The sequence below is a fragment of the Primulina huaijiensis genome, chromosome 15, assembly GCF_012295235.1.
Source record: "Primulina huaijiensis isolate GDHJ02 chromosome 15, ASM1229523v2, whole genome shotgun sequence".
Taxonomy (NCBI): domain Eukaryota; kingdom Viridiplantae; phylum Streptophyta; class Magnoliopsida; order Lamiales; family Gesneriaceae; genus Primulina; species Primulina huaijiensis.
In genome coordinates, this window is record NC_133320.1 from 23391304 (window position 1) to 23409999 (window position 18696).

Below are 18696 nucleotides of genomic sequence, written 5' to 3' on the forward strand. Positions count from 1 at the left end.
GCCCGGCTTACTTGAAAAATGGGTTATATGATTTCCGGGCCCAATCTGGCCCATGAGAAATGTAATTGCCCAACAAATTAGTTAGGGGCATAAAAAAATGACGTCGACAGCAGGATTCGAACCTGCGCAGGCAGAGCCCAACAGATTTCGAGTCTGTCTCCTTAACCACTCGGACATATCGACAATTTAATTGAACTCTTGGAATTTATATTTAGTTAAATATAATTTACTTATGGAATAAGTTAATTTCCATTCATTATTTTTGCTTTTTTACCGATTTATGTACAGAAGGCTGTCACATCACTTTTATCATATTTTCATACTTTCTTGTTATTTTTTAAATTTTTTTTATTTAAAAGTTTCAAATACGAAACTAGGCAAAAATTCAAGAACATGAATCATAAAGTCAGGGCAGCGAAACCCACCTAGGCTTGAATTCAATCTCAGATTATAAATTATTTAAAACTGTTTACTTAAAAATTAACAAATTTCAATTTTTTTGCCACCAAAACCATATATCTAAATGAAAATTTATTTTCTTTTTATTGTATGGAGGTGATGTTTTTCATTTACAATACACACATATCTATTTTTATTGGGCAACATCATAAATGAGATGACAAAAAAGCTAATTTTTTAAAGCCAAAATTATGACTTTTGGGGATAAACATTTTCCGCAATACAAATTTTTTTAGATTATTACTATGATATATAAATAAAGGTTTATTTGCTTAAATCATCGTCCACTCAACATATGATTGATGAATGATATTCGCTCATTAGTGTATCAAATGACTCGAAATCATGATCAATTATTTAACCATGATATATAAATTTGGGCAAAAACTTTTGTGAGACGGTCTCACGAGTCGTATTTATGAGACAGATCTCTTATTTGGGTCATTTATGAAAAAAGTATTACTTTTTATGCTAAGAGTATTACTTTTTATTGTAAATATGGGTAAGGTTGACCCGTCTCACAGATTAAAATCCGTGAGATAGTATCATATTAGACCCACTCATAAATTTGACCATCTTTTATTACACATGTCATGCTAGATGGACAGGATCCATACGCATGTGTAGCACGAATAAAACCCAATCTCCCGAATAGTGGCCAAATCAAAGGATACTCTTTTAGACAATTATCACCGTCAATCGGAAAACCCTAAAATTTGTCTTTTTTGTTTGTTTGACTCTGAATTCAGATTTTGAGAGAGAAAGATTTGTTCGGTAGTAGGGGAGAGACATCGAGGAAGATGGATGTGGAAGAATTGATGAAGTACTGCAACAACTTGATTGATTTCTTGAAAGACGAGAAGGATATAGTTGGTCTCCAGCATTTTCTGCGCCATTCAAAAGCTCTTCAGTCTCAGTGCGATAAAGATTTCGAGGAAGTACAGTTGTCCATTGAAGGTTATTATTATTAATTACTCCAATCGGCACTGTTTGCTGCATCTTTTATTGGGTTTGTTAAATGATTGGACTTGATTTAAGTTATGCCGGTTATTTAGTATTTTTTTGTTGTTGCACCATATATGTATTTGTTTCGAACAATCACATATTTGGTAGAGTTGTATTCCTTCATACTGATTATCCTATAGGATTTCTGTTTTAATGCTTCAATTCGTGTCTAGTGAGAGCCAACAAGTACAACTATGGCTAGAGTTCATACTGTTTCATTGATTTGTTGAGCTGTTTTTAAGAACATAAATGTTGTCAATCAGTTTGACAGACAAGAACTAGGATGTGAGTTGTGTTTTTTTTGTGCAGAATTCTCTCTCTTGAGCTCTGGTATAGCATTTTTTTTCATAGCAAAGCTACTCTCTTGACTATCAACTCAGCTGCTACACCACAAGACACGAGAGTTCAAATACTAAATTTAGTCCACGTGATACAATAAGACTTTTAAAGGCGATTTGAGTTTCTTCACGATTTGATGCCGTTTTGTTCCTGGTGATGCTTTTAAGCAACCGAACCTTTTTATGCCTCCAGTCGTTTTCATCGTTGTAATCATGTGTCTGTATTCTGTAATTTTCTGTAACTGCATCCATACTCTTAAATGAACATATTTATTTGGTTTTGGAGATGAAACTCTCTCCCATTATGGGTTGATTATCTTTCACTTGCGTTAATTAATGGTACTTTTCCCAGACTACGAAAAGAAGATAGTAGCATGCAAGCAGAAAGAATCAGCTGCAGAATCCGAAAGCATTGCTGATGTAGAACTAGATTTTCTCGAAAAAGAATTGGAAAAGAGACAAAAACTAGAACGAATGCTTAGAGAAGAGCTTAGATAAGTATTGGGTTCATGTTGCTGATTATATTCCGAGTCTTGAAAAACTACTTTCTATTCTTTATTTTGTTTCCAATTCGATCTTCCTCTGTTGTTATCAACACAGTAACAGCCAATGGAATTGATGATCTGGAGCTTCAGAGGGCCTCTCTTGAAGAACAAATGCAGACCCTAAAGAAATCTGAGCAAGATGAACTGAGATCTGAGTAAGACTTATTTGAAAATAATTTATGTTTTCGTGTGGTCTCATGTTCTCATGGCTTAAAATGAGTGAATCATTACCCCACGGCAGCTAAGCGATTTTCTTTTTATCTTGTAGGATGAAGCTTTCAATGCATGCGTCCGTCACAAACATAATCCCAAACTTGGATGATCTATCCAAAATATCAGGCCGTATCCTTTTTATTACATTTAGATCATATTTTTCCCCTATATTTCGCCTTGGTCGAAGGACCTTTAACTCAATGAGTTCAGATATTGTGGTGAGAGATAAGAAAGCTGTTGACAATTTTGAGTTTGATCCAGCAAAGCATTCCACCTTTGATGCATGTAATGGTATCTGGAAGATGATAAAGTTGCAATGAATCTGAATTCTGGTTTTGTATTTAATCTAACTTGTAATTCGTGGACAACTATTCAAATTACGATTATCATTGGAACTCTGATGCAAGCTTGTTCTTCATGTCGAAGAATGTGTAATCTTTTATTTTTCTGGTCTTTGTTGTCTATAGTCTGATGCTTCTTTTGTCTCTGCAAATCGGTGCAAAGTTTCAAAATTTTATCTGTATCTTGAAAAGTCGATATATGTTTCTTAAAACATACTGATTTATGTTTCAATTGAATATACGAGGGAAAGATTTGGAAATGCAGTTGAACTTAACCTGCCCCATGATCCATTTTTTGTCACCAATTTCACCTCCAGATGAATCCGGTTTCTAGGTTGTTTCCTGCATCCGACTGCATTCCTCTGCGTAGTACACTAGTGCAAGTTTGACTTTGTTTAAGTATTAAAATAATAAAGAGTAGAAAAAGTGGAATGAATTAGGTTGCTACATTGCCAGAATTTGTTGAGAATTCACATGCTTACTTTCTAAGAATCCATTTCTACTACCTGCACTGCAGTGTTAAATCAGAAGGAACGAATTATACCAAAGTTTTAGACGATGTTGGCCGTATTATCTTGGGACATAACTATTACAACTACTTTAAAGGGGGAAAATTCATTATTTACCTCGGGACGTACCAGGATTAGTCTGGTAAAAGTCCGGATACCTAATTTACAAAAAAAAAAAAAATAGAAACGTTTCGAGTAACCCTCTAAAAGATGGCAAAAACTTGTGTTAGACGGTCTTATGGGTCATATTTTGTGTGACAGATCTGTTATTTGGGTTATTCATGAAAAAATATTATTTTTTATGTTAAGAGTATTATTTTTTATTGTGAATATCGATAGAGTTGACTCGTCTCACAGATAAAGATTCGTGAGATCGTCTAACAAGAGACCTACTCCTAAAAGATATCCTTAACTTATTCCGAAAAGGAAGCATGCTTTTTCCGTTGCCAACACAAGTGATTTAAGTTCGTAAATTTTATCCAAATTTACTATTTAAGTTTCTTTTTTGACGAGTTCATTATTTTACACAAGCACAAAGGCACTGAAAATAAAAAAACAACCAACCATTTGACCAAGGGCCCCAATTACACACCGATTCTTCCTACTCGTATGTCTGTTTCTGATGAATATATAGTATTTCTTTCCCAATATTTGTTTTTTCTCCAAATCAAGATTCTTCTTTTACAAATTATACTCCAAATCCAAACATTAGTTTATTTCAATGGATTAATGTGAATTAAATTGCCTGAATATTGATAACATTTTTGTTCAAAATCTTCTCAACTTCTCGTATATTCATTGGAAAACAGAGAAATAGAATCAAAATTTTCAATGAAGTATGATGACTTAACATATTTTCAAATTATAATGTTTAATTTCTTTCAAAAGATTATTTTTTTTAACGAAAAGAACAAATTTAAATTAAAAAAAAATAGATTTCAAAATGATTTGTTCTATACAATTTGTAGAATGGCTCATGTAAAATAAAAGCAATTAATTAGCAGTGGCTAAGTGACAAAGAAAAATTATATAAATAGGCAAGAGTCGAGAATGGCCTTTCAAGAATCCTCGTGAACATGGAGAAGAAAAAATTAATCTCCTTGATCAACAACTCTATTCTTCTCCCAACAAAGTACACCATTGCTAGAGCTGCTTCACTTCTAAAAAATGGAGCCAAAGGTAAACTTACCTCTTCCAAGAAAATTTCGCAGCCATTATTTTAAGCTTCTCTGTAAGTCTTTATCTTTTCCATAATGCAGAAAAAAGCAGTGGGTTGATTACTCTATACAAAGATATGGAGGCGTGTGCTGGATACACGGATATACGGGTGATGTGGGAGATGATACACTCGTCATATCCACCCATTGCAGAGAGGGAAAACAGCAGCGAGGGCTTTAAGTTATGGAAATCATGTTTTCAAACAGTATGATAATAATATCGCATTTTTTATATAGAAAATTTGATGCGATTTGGCTTTGCTTCATCTTCTACTTCTGTGTTCGTTATTTTTTGAGAAAAATGAGCCAAATCTCTTATTCTTGCGATTTAGAATCAGTTGTTCATGTTCTTGAAGTGTAACACAGCATAAAGGATAACAAAACTTGTTGCTAAACACATAGTCTGGCTAGTACAGAACGATTTCTTATTGAAAACCAAACGATAACGACAGTAGGATAGATTTTGTCTTACACTTAAACATTCAACAGCAAGAAACCAAATAACAGAATTGATAATCGGGACAGAATAGCTATTCTGATATATGTCTCGATTTCTTTAAAGTACTCCGTCACCTTAATGAAGCAGCATCTGATCAAAGTGCCACACACCTGCATGGTCGAAAACAAATATTTATTTAGTCATCAGAGAGATTTTTTATGAAGTTGTGAATACATCATGAATAATAGTCGGATATGGTCATACCGTGTCCTTTTCCAACCCTCCTCAATTGAGCTACATATTCTGCAATTTTCTTTATGGCTTCGACCTGGAAAGTGCGAAACAAACTCGTAAACTCGATTTTATGCCTTTTTGTATTTTTATGCATTCTTAAGTGCAATTTGATTGGTAAAACAAAGTCCACCAAGTTGATGCTTACCTGCTCCCCTAAAAACTCACTCTCTATGAAATCTGTCATCTGAGGATCATTATTTTCGTTTGCCACCTGTTTCGAATCCAAGAACAGAGATCAGCAAATGACCAGAGACATAACTTGACAGCATAAAATGTCTCAAAATGCTTACACCATGCACTTTAAGAAGTTTCTCATTAGTTAACTTCTCCAAGGACAAGGCAAGTTCCATTGCTGAATCAAGAAATCATAGAGAATTCCAGTAAAAATTTTACAAAATATATAATATAATGGATTCCATTGAAAATGGGATGCTGAAAAAAAATGCAATTGAAGAAAACATGATTTAATAGGTAGAAAAACTCACCATACAGTGCATCACCCTTCTCGATATGATCAAAGTCGGTGGGTGGAAGCTTGATATGATACAGGATAACTTTCCCTCCTCGCTTACTCTACAATTTCTCAAAGTTAGAACCAGAAAAGGTGGCAATCACAGTAAAATAATGTCTATCTAAGATGGTTTGATTCTTGTGTTTTCTTCTGGTATGAGATGTGGCGATTGTATATATTATTGGGTACGAGTCTACATGAAATTTCAAAATTATTCCATCGTATCTCTGTTGGATTCGCCAATGGACAACAGCATATCATGCAATACCTGATATTTCATAAGTTTTTCTGCATGTTCTCTTTCTTCTTCACTGGACTCCTTAAAGAACCTGCCACAAATCATTATATTAAACATTCAAATCATAAGAAAAGTAAAGTGAGATAGAAAGTTAAGAGCAAGAAAACACGCGAGGATTTTGCACTTACTTTGCTAGGCCTTTTAGAGCAACATTATCCCTGTCAAAGTAGGCATAAAGGGAGTGGTACACATAGGACACGGAGTATTCCACACTGAAACAGAATGAAGTATCCATATTAACGGCATGTAGAAACATTCTTATGGAGGCCAAGTTTAGTAGTTTTTGCTCAGGTTAAAATAAGCTGCAGCACATCTAAAGTCTTGGGTTATTCCAACAAACAAGCAGCAGCTATGGTCATGATTTGAAATCTTGAAACACCAAACGAAGATATGCTCCAATAAGAGGTCCCGAATTCATTAAAAATACCCCAGATGGCCAGCTGGCCGAAGATTCTTGAATTTATCAAGCTTTTCGAATGTCATTATCCCCTTCTGAGTAAAAGGACCACGATATTTACCCACCGGATGAATAATCAACGTAAATCAACCCAATGTAGAAATATAAATCTTAACAACAAATTTTTTAAAAGAAAAAAGCGAAGATTGTCCAGAACTCACTTGATCTGCTCATTAATGGCATTCTCACACTCTTTGGAGTACCTCTGGCGAGCAAGTGAATCAAGAGGAGCCATTGGGACCATAAATTCATCTTTCTTAACCTCTTCAAATGGCTGAAACACAAGCCCAGTGAGTGGCAAACTCGCGGTCTCATTCGAGGCACTGGTCGCAAAACCTTTGTCGCGTGTTTTCGCCAAAGAAAGACTCAGGCTTGAGGGAGAAAGCGAAGATGTAAAGGGATTCAAGCAAGGAGACGGTACAGTTGAAATGGCATTTGGATTGGTTAAATCTTGTAAGAACACAAGATTCGAAGACCCACGCGATGAAGGCATGGAAACAGCTGAAATCGCCTGAAGAAACATCTTTTTCTCCAAATGATTAAAGGGTTTCAAACAGATCACAAAAGAAGATGAAGAAGAAGAAGAAGAGGTGGGAATTGGATTAACACAAGTGCAGATGGGGTGGCCGTGGGATTCCTTGAAAGTCCGGTGGCTGAACTATATAGATATGGCGAAGTCACAATTGTAAACCTTTAGCCATTGAAGAAGTGACACGTAGCGTACAAAATGGGCCCATCTGGACACTGGCGTGTGGCAGGCTCGTGGCCTAATCCATAATCTTGTGGTATTTAATGAAATATCCGGAACCCATCATTACCTAAATTCAAAAGGTATCTTGGCTTCTGTAATCTGTTCACACGACGTGGAGTTCTTGAATTTAATCTCTTAATTTTTAACTTTCGGATTTCGGTTTTTCTGTTTCCCATTTCGAAAAATGTTTAATCCGATGTCCGAATTTTTTTTTCTTAGATTTGATTCGATTTTTTAACAAAACAATACGGTTATTTGATTCGGTTTGAATAAATACATAAATTAGTAATTAAAATATAATATATATTTGTTTAGTAAAACTTTAAATATAAATTATAAATGAATTAAATAAATAACAATCAACTAAAATATTTCTTAATTCACTAAATATCTATCTCATAGAATATACCATCTAAATAAAATTATTAATATAATTAAATTTCGATTTTTTCGATCGGTACGATTTTGACAAATAAAATTCTAAATCAAATGATATAAACTTCGATTTTAACATTTATATCTGAATTTAAAAATTCGATTTTTAGTTAAGTTCGGTTTTTAATTTTTTTTTCGATTTAAATTTATAATTTATTCGATTTTATTCGCGAAATTTGAAAACCCTATTGAAAATTGCCATGGAAAGATGTTATCTTGTGACTTGTCAAAAGATAACTTTAAATATTTTGGAATTTTGCCAATTTTTAATTGCTTACGGTGATCCATTTCAGCTTTTAGGAAATGATCTTTGGCTCCACTATGATAGCAGAATTAATACTTTATTTGCAAGATCGATTTTATTTATATATACTTATTAGTTTGAACATGTTATCTAGTATCAGTGGTCTAGTGGTAGAAAAGCACCCTACTACGGTTCCCGTTCCCGTTCCGGTTCGCATCCCGGCTGATGCACGTTCTTTTTTCGATACACATTTTTTTAACAATTCCTACGCGTAACAGGAGACTAGAGAATCCTTTCCAAGAAACCTAGGTAAGATCCTATGTAAATAGGAACGTACCAATTCTTAAAAAAGTTAATCTTGGTTTATCTGAATGTGAATTAATGTTCTTAATATTTGTTTTCAAAGAAAAAAGATGTCAGTTCAAATTGAATAAACAATTTACAAAATGCTAAATATAATTTTCAAGCATGAAGCAAGTGAAAAGGGTCCAACATCCCAAGAAACAATGCTGCAACTCGAGATTAGAAAGATACTAGAATTTGTCAACACCTATCCCATCTCTGAGTACCTCGTATGCATCCCTGCTTCTGGTTTTCCTAATACCAGCTGTGAAATGAAGCTTTGATTGTTCGGATGTAATACAAGTCACTTTGACCCAAATCATCACTTTAGTTTTGATTCCCTCTATGTCAGCCAGCTTACCCTTCTCCAGATATCCGGTTATAGTATTTGCAAAACGTAATACAGATGAATCCTTGTAACCAACCTCACAGATTGATGGAATATAAACAATCAGCTTCTTTGTTTCCTCATTGAACTCATAGTTCGTGGCATCACGGGGAAATATTCCTATAGCCAGGTCATACTCCTTGAGAAGTTCTTGCAGAGGTTTTTGCATCTTTCCTGAAAAAGACAAGATCTCTGTCACACTTGACGGAACACTCTGATTAATTGTTGTAAACCTTTCAGAACAAGGACAAATGTTCATAGCAGATCTAGAATTTCGGGAGAATTTCGGGAGAGAGGGTAGATAGAATTAATTTTGGTGGAGATAAATCATGTCTTGATAAAGAACTGATGCTTAAATAGGTGAAAGAATTCATTTTGCATTTCAAGCGAAGCAGTTTGATACTTTCGTTTTATGATATAGAAGAAATATGTACTAAATGATGCGTTAGACATAAGATTTTCTTTCCATAAGCAATTTGCAGAATCTTAAAAGTAGAAATGCAGAGAGAATAGCAAGAATAGAACCTTTCATCTTATTAACCAACCATTTGGCTCCTCCTTCGATACTATTTGATATTGACTAACAAAGAAGAAACCAGATTAGCGTCAGGACAAAGATAAATGGGATGCAAGAAATTGACAAGCAAAACAGCTCAGAGGCGAATATGTCATCATGTCATGAATAATAGATAATAAGCAGTAACGAGCTACTCAAGCGATGTAATCCCCAGTAAAGGCAATATAACTCGACAACAATGAATAAAATAGCAGGCATTCAAGATCCAAAACGTTTTTTATGTTAATGGAATGATGATTCAATCGATCTCCAGGTTTCAGGATATTGCATAATGCAAAACTTAATTCAGTGAAAGAAGAGAAAAGGCGACATTGTGGACAACTCCTGGTAAAAGAAAGTCTCCAAATATTGAATAGAAGGGAATGCAATCGCGATTTAATCCAAAATGTAGCTTGACGTGTGTTCTGCAGTTCTTCCACAGAAAAACCATGTTGGTGCTAAAACTACTCAAGCCGGAATCATCAAATCACATCACCTCATCGGCATTAGTGGCAATTTTTTTGAAACTACAAGACGATTTCGCAATGTCCTTGAAGTTTGCTATTCCCATTGTAAAAGTTTTGTCAAAATTTTGGCATGTTCAGACAATTGATTCATTGATCATATGTGTTGAATCTTGAAGAGCCAACCTTCGGTCATTTCAAAGCACCGAAAATCCTGTTACTCTTAAATTAAAACACACGCACATTCAAAAAAGATTGCACAATTCAGAAAAACGAAGATCCCAAAATTCAAGTAATAAATTTTCGAATTCGCCAATTCTGGTAAACTAAAATGCAAAATTCAAGAATGAGAGTCTTACATTAATCTCATTTCCGACCGAAGCAAACTCCTTGTTGGCTTTTTGGCCCAACCAATACGAACCCACCTTGTTAAATATCTGATCCATCAACAGATTCACGAATATCAGTTTCTACAATGTGAGTACAAATTCACAAATATTTTCACGATCTGCGAATGATTCCGCCTCTTCGATTTTCTCTCTCTCACGCACGTGGTTCCAATTCAAGATCGAGAGAGAGACTTCTTGATTAAAAAAAATAGGAAAAAAAAAAGAAGCCTTTTCCCGCAGATTTCGATGGTAATGAATAAAGTTGACTGCGGCTGTAAAGTTCTAATGTACGGTGAAATTTTTTTCCTACCTTCTCATGCAACCAGCGTCCCACAATTTCAAATGAAAATTTTGGAAGTAAATGTTTGAAATTATATGGGAGAATCATATTGTATAATAATGTAACATAAAACAAAAGTTCTGAACTTAACGGAAAAATAAAACAAACATAAAACGATAAGTAGTTTCACATATTTTTATATGTGAGACGGGTCAATCCTACTGATATTCACAATAAAAAATAATACTCTTCGCATAAAAAATAATAATTTTTCATGGATGATTCAAATAAGAGATTCGTCTCACAAAATACGACTCGTGAGATCGTCTCACACAAATTTTTGTCTGAAAAGATAGAATAATTCGATGTATGATGATACAAAATTTCAAGAATCTCTAAGTTTGTTGAAAAATATTGATTATTAATTAAAAAAATCGTTAGATTTAAGAGTCCAAAAAGATCTATGTTTTAAGTAAAATATTCCAAAGAAATAATGGCGCTCGTATTTTTAAATATTTATGGCATTACCAATATCATAATTCATACGTAGTAAAATAAATACACCTTAAATATATTATTATGTAAGATGCAGTAGATTTATACCAACATCCATCTCAAGATCATGCCTTACAAAAATGTACATTTCCGGTATATGAATATTTCTTCATGTCATATACCTTTACTGCTACGCAATCCTTGTTCAGTTGTTTTTCTACGATTATCTGATTCAAGCTTGCAAAGATTTTATTTAGTAGGAAAAAAAAAAAGCAAAATTACATATACCACAATCAAATGTTAATCACATCATCTATACTAACGATAAGAATAAGATAATATCAATCCTTTTGAAGTAAACACTTTGATTTTAAAGTTAAAAACCTATAAAAACCTATACTCATTTTCGTACAAAAGTAAATATACAAGTTCCTCTGTAATGAAGAATGAATCCTCATGAATCTTCTGTTAGATTCAACACCCTTCTTTCGAATGTTTGATCATAGCATGAACATTTTCCTTGAGCTTTTCGATTACCTGAGTTTGGAAAAATAATTGTTCTTTCATCCTGAGGGTGAATGAATTTGATAATAGGAAGGAAGATGTGAAAGACGTACCGATGATGCTTTTGCCCATTTCAGAACTGAAGCAGCGACGTCTTTGAGGTGGTTGCGACCTCTATCATCATAAGTTAGAAAATAATCTGAATTTTCAGCCGCTTCTGCCACCCATAAGCCCTTGGCTTGATCTTTAGGTCTCTTGATCAGATTACAAAATCCAACCTGCAAACAAGATAAGCTGGAACTTTTGATTGCACCACTTGTATTTTTCAAACTAATTAAGGAACACAATGCATGTGTGCTACCCGACAGTTCGGTTTGAGTTATTACTGCCTATACTCATGCAGATTATGATTTGACAAGGCGATAGAGATGAAGTTTATCTAGAATCACCTCAAGTAACTGCTTTTATAGCTGTCATTTTGATTACATCGACAGTTCACCAACCAAATGCAACATGTGGCCGAACTTCGATAGTTTTATTTGTTCGGCAATAAATCAGCAATAAGATGATTGCATAGGCCGTACTTAGGGGTTTTGAAGTTTTATATGCTTACCACAGATCCTGCAACATTTTTGTTGACGGGTGCAAATGACTCACACTCAACATATGGCAAGCTGAAGCTGACAGCGAGTAATGCATCTAATGATTCTTTTGGACAAGATTCAGGTGTAGATCCATCAGTCACAAACACCCACTGCTTTTTTTGATGACCTTGTACATACACCTCTCCCACATAAACAACAAACGCAGCAATATCAAATTCACTGTGAAGTATGAGAGCAACATCAGCGACTGTTTTTAATTTTTATGCAATTTTAGAAGCATCTTTTGCAAGTTAGATCAACCTGGAGAGAGAAACTTCACCCAAATTGGATATTGTTGTTGATGAGCGGGGAATGAAGAATGGTCTGCAAGAAACATCCATTATTGTTGCAGTCATGCAATTTATTTCTCAAAAACCACCTGTGCAGCTGCTTACTCAAAATTTTCCATTTTTACAGGAGACAGAGCTGTCCAAGTGCTAGTTGATCCTCTTGTTTGTAAATAAAGAGTGCCTGAATCAGAACTAGTTGGTGCAACACCTCCAACAGAATATGCTTTACCCTCACACAGCTCCTGTTTCTGAACCAGTAAGAAACAAGACACTTGATGCATCAAAATTCTTGTAACTACAAACGAAACTAGCATGTGAATAAACACAGTAACAGTATCCAAAGAAATTGCAAGTAACAAGAAAATTGATGACATGGATGACAAATAGATTCACCTGTTTCTCAGTCGGGTACCATATTGTAATCAAGCCTTCATGTGGACAATATTTCTGCTGATGACATATATCTGTTAACCCAACAACTCTTACCCGCAGAAATGGAGTTACCTCTCTCTCACTAAGCCCAGCAGCCTCCAGAGCTTTCTCAATAGATTTTTCCATGTCTGTCTGTCTAATTGCCTAATACAAAGGAACTGTCGTAGAACTCTCGTTTTATGTATACTCAATCAAGAAACAAGTGTTCACGTACCTTGAGCTTAGCTTTATAAGTAGCAAAAGAACTTAGTTGTTTTGAGCTCATCCCTGCCATTAAGATTTCTGGTTCAGCAGATGTCTCAAGTAGCTTCATGATGTTGGCCCCTTCTTCACCATCGTGGTTGTATTCTATATCAACGTTTGTTTCCCATTTGAATGCAGATATGATCCCTTCCACAACAGCAGATCGCCTAAAGCCCAAAAAGAAAAAGAAAACTCAATGATCAGGCACTGGATTTTCTTTAACTCAAATTTTACACAAGGAAAACTCATTTAAAATTTATGGGAAAGTAGAATTATGTAACTGTACAAGGGGGTTTAAAAACTCAAGATTTAACCAAGATGCACGGCCTTGAATTATTCTTTAACTTTCTCTTCAATTTCAGGAATCTAATCAGCTAAGTGTTCAGGAAGCAACTATGAGAAGCTAAGATATGCTTTATGATTATAGATTTTAGAACCCAGAACCATAGATCATGCTCACCGAGAAGAACTTGGTCCAGAAGGTGTTAGTTTTTTTTCAAACTACTATTAATCTTTTTTTAAATAAAAAAACACGAGTGAGGGGCCCAAAATTGAAAGCACCTGATAAGGAGCAAAACTTACTGTTTTTTTTCAGTTTGCTAGTTCTAAGGTCCCACATTCAACTATTACCAAAAGTGTGAGATTTCTCCCCGTTCCTTTTTCTATGTTTAAATATCTATCCAAGCTATATTTTCTAACCTCAGGATTCTGAGTCACTGAATGCTTCATGCATTTCAAGTGAACTGTAAATTATGTCAGGTTTACCTAATCTAGAGGCACATTAAGACGATATTATGATACCGAAGTTACTAAAAAGATATCTCTTAAAAAGAAGCTCAATCAGTTTACAATAATGAACCAAGCATCACCTTTGGTTATATAAATGCATCACTTCAGTTTCCATCCTCTGCGATCTCACGGTGACATTCCCGCTATTCAACCTGAATGAGATAATCTGGTCAGACGCAAAATGGACAAGAATTATAATGTGCGACACTTGGGTTACCTTTCCCTGTACAAAATTGGATATATCCTTGTAATCCCAATTAATGTGCTGGGGATTGCCCCTCCGGTACTCTTGATGCATCTAAAAGCTAATGGAGCACCAGCACTTTTACCTATACACATATGAAGCCAATCCGGAGATTTAAGGAGACCACAAATGTGTAAGAAGATATTGTAGAACGTGTGAAATGAAGCACACTCACAGAACCCCAATCGTTCAGCCCAGTGACATCTGTATGTACCATTTAGGTGCAATGATAAAAAAGATGTATGTGATCCCTGAAATCCAAGTTAGCTCTAGTTAAGAAATGGCAATGAGTACAAAGTTTGGCAAAATGAAATCAGGAAATAACCTCTAAGGGTGAAATAGGCCCAATCCATCCACATAGTTTGGCTCCCCAGATCTTCAGATGACAATACAAACTGTAAGTTTTTAAAAAATTGACAAAAATGTCAAACAGTAGAGGAAGCACACTTAAACTAGTAAAAAAAGATATCATACCCTAAGCTTTTGCCCCAAAAACAACTTCCGAGAAGCAAGTTTCTGGGATAGTGGTTCATCCAAAAGAGCTTTCACAGAATACCTATTAGATTCTACAGTTACACAGACGGAAATCAACTTTCAGTAAAAGCATTAACGAAAAAAGTTCTTTACCACCCATCAGTTAATTCTATTTTGCCATCTCCACCATTGGCGTGCCCTTCCAATGCAACGGATTGAGGCCCAGACTTAGGGTCACCAAACTCACAAACAGAGGAAATGCACAGCACCATCATTGAAGAAGGTACCACATCTCCATCTAAAACTTTCCTGATTGCAGATCGATGGCCATGGACTACTTCTCTCTCATATCTAAGAATGATTATGCAATAGGGTATCAATAACTTCCTCAAACCAAAACTTTAAGTAACAATAGGAATCATGCATACCTGTATTTCAATTCTTCAAGCACGTTAGAGACCGTCAAAAACTTTCCCAAGAATTTGTCCGGATACCTCCTCTCATATGAGGCAAGTTTCCAGACGATCCATTTATAATGATTTGAAACCCACCTATATGAATTGACATTGAATTGAAAGTATAGATAAAAAATGTGGGAGAATGAACCAAAAAAAGCTATTGTCAAATATGAGAATTATACACCTCAAGTCAATTCAAATCATACAATAACAACCATAAGCTGCAGAAAGACGGTGCCATGAATAGAACAGTAATCTCTTCATAGCATATCAAAAGTGACAGGTATTACATGCATCTTGCATGGCCATGTAAATTATCTTGAAAGAGAACAAGATTACTCTTTAGTTAAGCATGGAGAAGAAGCTCCCGACTTGGACAGCATCAAGTGCAAAGCTTCTGGTCCAATGTCAACAGAAGCTTGTTCACTCTGAAATGTGTAGCTTTCAGCAGCTTTTGGGTTCATTTTCATCACATGTGCTGGTAAATTCCCCAACTATTTTAATAGAGAAACTTAATCGTCATGTCAATAAGAAAAGTAATCAGTAGAAGTAATGATCATTACATGTAAACAGTACCTTTCTTTGAATGGGTGGAAGCAGTGAAATGTAGTCCTTCACATATGCTCGTGGAATCTGGCGTGGGTATCGCACCGAAATCTTCTCTTTGCAGCATTGTTCTTTAGGAGCCAGTCTAGATAAATCTAACAAGAACATATCATTATGATACGTATGATGCCAAGAAAAATTTATGCTCAAAGCTTGATCCTTTACCATTAGGAACAGAGGAATTCTTTGTGTTCAAAGGGGTAACAAATGAGCTTCGAGGCTTTTTGAATGGAGATACAGAATTGATCCTTCCATTTCTTCGCTTCTCGCCAAAATATCGCTTACTATCAATATGATTTATGCTGGAGCTATTTGTTATATCAATTAAGGCCACATTTGATGGCCTCTTCAGATGGTTGAGTGAATCATTTTCATTTTTGGAAGAATCCACATTTTCTGATAGGCGCTTACTTTCAAAGGAATTTTGATAGCAAACAAGGCCATTATAAGAGGTGGAAGAGGTGCTGCTTGCAGCCTCTGCATCAAATTTATTGATCAAGTTGTTCCCAGGTTGCTGTAACTTAAACCTACCCATCAACTGCTGGTGGTATGAACTTGATCTAAGAGGAGATGTAAAATTCCTTGAGGAACAGTTGAAATTTTCTGTTGTGTTTTTCGAAACAGGTGTGATCAGATCAATTTTTTTCTTTGTACAACTGGCTTTTCTATTGTCGAGTGTAGGAACCACTGAATCAACTGAGTTTGCTTCATTTAAAAAAGAATCAAACTCCAAATTTCCCAGAAGGCTTCTTGCTCTTTGCAATGCATCGTTAGAGACCGATATAGATCTACCACCAGCAGTATGAAATTTGACAGGAGAAGGCTTGTTAGCAGTATTCATGAAGTCTGGAAACTCTTTGGACTCACTCTGGATTGAATTACCGTTGGTACCGAAAGGTGTCAAAACCTTGTTATAGCTATTACAGTTTAAGTCAGTGAAATCATCAGTTTTTAAATGAGGTATCCTTTGCCCACCAATGAGCTCTGTAGAGGTCAATTGCTTTTTGGTCTGTTGAAAGTCATGTAAAGGGTCATCACCATAATTTTCTTCCACGCCTAATAATGTTTTTGCTCTAAGTAGGCCAGCAGAAGATATGCTGACTGTTTTACCAGAGCCTGTCTGGAACATGGAATTTGACATGCTACCTATATCTTCAAACCTATTCTGCAAACCAGATTTCAATGGCTTCAGCGAGTTCATCTCTAACATTGGTTTTAACAAACCAACTCCATTTGCTCTCCCATTTTGGCCTGCAATAAGTTGTTTGATGAAAGAGATGCTGCATCGCTATACCTAGAAATGCTTAGAGACGGTAGTACTTCACCAAAGCAACAAGATCTTCAAAGTTATTTAGCAGTTTCTTGATAAATTCTAGTATCTTATTGTAAATTAGCGTATTGGCAAGTGACAATCAGATTGTGTTCCACAAAAATCCATAGTCAGATTACAATAACCTGAGTCCTTGCCTTCATAAGTATTTTGATATTTTTTAAAATTATGACTCTGACCTTCTGAAATGAAAGGACATGAACAAAATTGTAGCCCTATAAGCAGATTTTGTGTAGACTATCCAAAAAACTTCTCCTTTTCACTGATACCCTCTACTGAGATATAATGTTCCAAAATTATTTAATTTCATTGTTAAGCTACACAAAAAATATTTATTCGGTCTTCGAAAAGGTCGAGACTGAGAAAGGCGAGACAATTTTCTCAAAATAAATTCATATTTAAGTGTCAAAAAGTTTAACTTTGGTCATCAGTATTAAAAATATAACTAAATCCAGAGGATGACATTCCTTCAGAATAAATTATTAAAAGCAAGCCACCTTCAAGCTGGTGATCTAGACATCGATAGCATTTCGATTCTGAGATGTTCTATCTATTTATCTTATCCCAAAATCATGAATTCAGCCGCCTAATGCCGAATAAATATGGTCAAACATTACAAGTTCTGGGAAAAGTTTACATATTTGTAGGCTAAGTTTTAAAAATAAATAAAAACAGATAAACTAATTATCGCGCAGGGCTGCAGCTAAAGAACAGAAATACAAGCCAACAGGAATCAAAATCTGTACCTGCATCAGCGAACACCTCACCCACATCACCGAGAACTGAACGTGCTTTTGCTATTGAAGACTGCTTCACCGCAACTGATTTCCCCATTCCAGTTCGAAACATAGGTGAATTATCCACGTTACCCTTCTCATTCTCCAGCAATTTTGAACCACCTGCTTTTTTTGTTGGGGAAAATCCTTTTACATAAATGAGCGTTTATAAATTCAAAAATCTGAATTAAATAGGTATAGAAATTGCCTTGAATTAAGAGATCTTGCATGGAAGGAAGGCGAGAAGTCTCGTCAACAGTTCGTAGAGCTGGGGCATCGCATTGACCTTCTCTCCATAGCTGTTGATCGGATTCTTCCCACCGGAAATGACTCCCGGCGTCGGAGAAAACCTGCCATGTCGACATTTCTCGGTCGAGAAATGTCGATTAGCTCCTCTGGTTACCGAAGAAATAATTGTCGGAGTTCAGATTCGGCATTTTAACAAAGCGGGAATTTCGTGACTTCTTTTCTGAATGAGCGCCAATCATATGGTAAATCGGCTTTATATGACGGCCTCCACAATTGGGCCCGAAAATACATTGGGCCTATTTCATACTCCGGCACATTTTAGACACAAATGTTTTCCATTGACACAGTCCTCGTATCAAACTAAATTAATATTTTTGATATAAAAAATAATATTTTAAAATATAATATATCGACTTAAAAACTATTAAAATAAAATACTATTAATATTTTTGATATAAAAAATGATATTGTAAAATAAAATATATCGAGTTACAAACTGTCAAACAAAAACTGTAAAACAAAATTGACACGAGACTAACTCATATTAATTTTATCTTTAAGACACACATATATATATACATACAACATTTGTCTATTTGTCATTAACAATTTTGTTGTATATATATATTTAATTCTAACACAACATTTGTCCATTTGTCATTAATAATTTTGTTGTATAATTATATT

The 18696-nt window shown here is 35.1% G+C and overlaps 4 protein-coding genes, 1 long non-coding RNA gene and 1 other non-coding gene across 7 annotated transcripts; 2 read left to right on the forward strand and 4 right to left on the reverse strand.

Moving 5' to 3' along the window:
* Positions 1–101: 101 nt before the first annotated feature.
* TRNAS-CGA (transfer RNA serine (anticodon CGA)) lies at positions 102–183 on the reverse strand. Its single transcript has one exon. It is a non-coding gene; the product is annotated as a tRNA-Ser (tRNA).
* Positions 184–1092: 909 nt separating this feature from the next.
* On the forward strand, positions 1093–3024 carry LOC140958542 (kinetochore protein SPC24 homolog). Of its 2 annotated transcripts, XM_073416029.1 has the most exons (5): positions 1096–1416; positions 2155–2296; positions 2401–2502; positions 2616–2689; positions 2771–3024. In XM_073416029.1, the coding sequence occupies exons 1-5, from the start codon at positions 1260–1262 to the stop codon at positions 2878–2880; spliced, it is 585 nt and encodes a 194-aa protein (XP_073272130.1). In that variant the 5' UTR covers positions 1096–1259; the 3' UTR covers positions 2881–3024. The 2 variants fall into 2 exon arrangements, with proteins under 2 accessions (XP_073272129.1, XP_073272130.1); XM_073416028.1 differs by having other exon boundaries at positions 1093–1416; positions 2616–3024.
* Positions 3025–4092: 1068 nt separating this feature from the next.
* LOC140960129 (uncharacterized) lies at positions 4093–5136 on the forward strand. Its single transcript, XR_012172112.1, has 2 exons — positions 4093–4589; positions 4670–5136. It is a non-coding gene; the product is annotated as an uncharacterized lncRNA (long non-coding RNA).
* LOC140960128 (ferritin, chloroplastic-like) lies at positions 4996–7275 on the reverse strand. The gene is made up of 8 exons (XM_073418278.1): positions 6788–7275; positions 6298–6381; positions 6140–6200; positions 5846–5933; positions 5651–5712; positions 5506–5571; positions 5331–5394; positions 4996–5236 (listed from the first exon to the last, which is right to left on the reverse strand). The coding sequence occupies exons 1-8, from the start codon at positions 7147–7149 to the stop codon at positions 5202–5204; spliced, it is 822 nt and encodes a 273-aa protein (XP_073274379.1). The 5' UTR covers positions 7150–7275; the 3' UTR covers positions 4996–5201.
* A 1219-nt stretch (positions 7276–8494) lies between these two features.
* On the reverse strand, positions 8495–10518 carry LOC140958943 (uncharacterized protein At5g01610-like). Its single transcript, XM_073416572.1, has 3 exons — positions 10166–10518; positions 9312–9366; positions 8495–8960 (listed from the first exon to the last, which is right to left on the reverse strand). The coding sequence occupies exons 1-3, from the start codon at positions 10250–10252 to the stop codon at positions 8590–8592; spliced, it is 513 nt and encodes a 170-aa protein (XP_073272673.1). The 5' UTR covers positions 10253–10518; the 3' UTR covers positions 8495–8589.
* A 925-nt stretch (positions 10519–11443) lies between these two features.
* On the reverse strand, positions 11444–18260 carry LOC140958944 (protein BREAST CANCER SUSCEPTIBILITY 2 homolog B-like). The gene is made up of 19 exons (XM_073416573.1): positions 17969–18260; positions 17731–17883; positions 15820–16905; positions 15625–15749; positions 15388–15542; positions 15019–15141; positions 14744–14941; positions 14591–14672; positions 14442–14492; positions 14292–14367; positions 14090–14201; positions 13953–14024; positions 13055–13250; positions 12802–12984; positions 12514–12656; positions 12380–12442; positions 12088–12298; positions 11588–11752; positions 11444–11507 (listed from the first exon to the last, which is right to left on the reverse strand). The coding sequence occupies exons 1-19, from the start codon at positions 18123–18125 to the stop codon at positions 11445–11447; spliced, it is 3414 nt and encodes a 1137-aa protein (XP_073272674.1). The 5' UTR covers positions 18126–18260; the 3' UTR covers position 11444.
* Between the last annotated feature and the right edge of the window lie 436 nt (positions 18261–18696).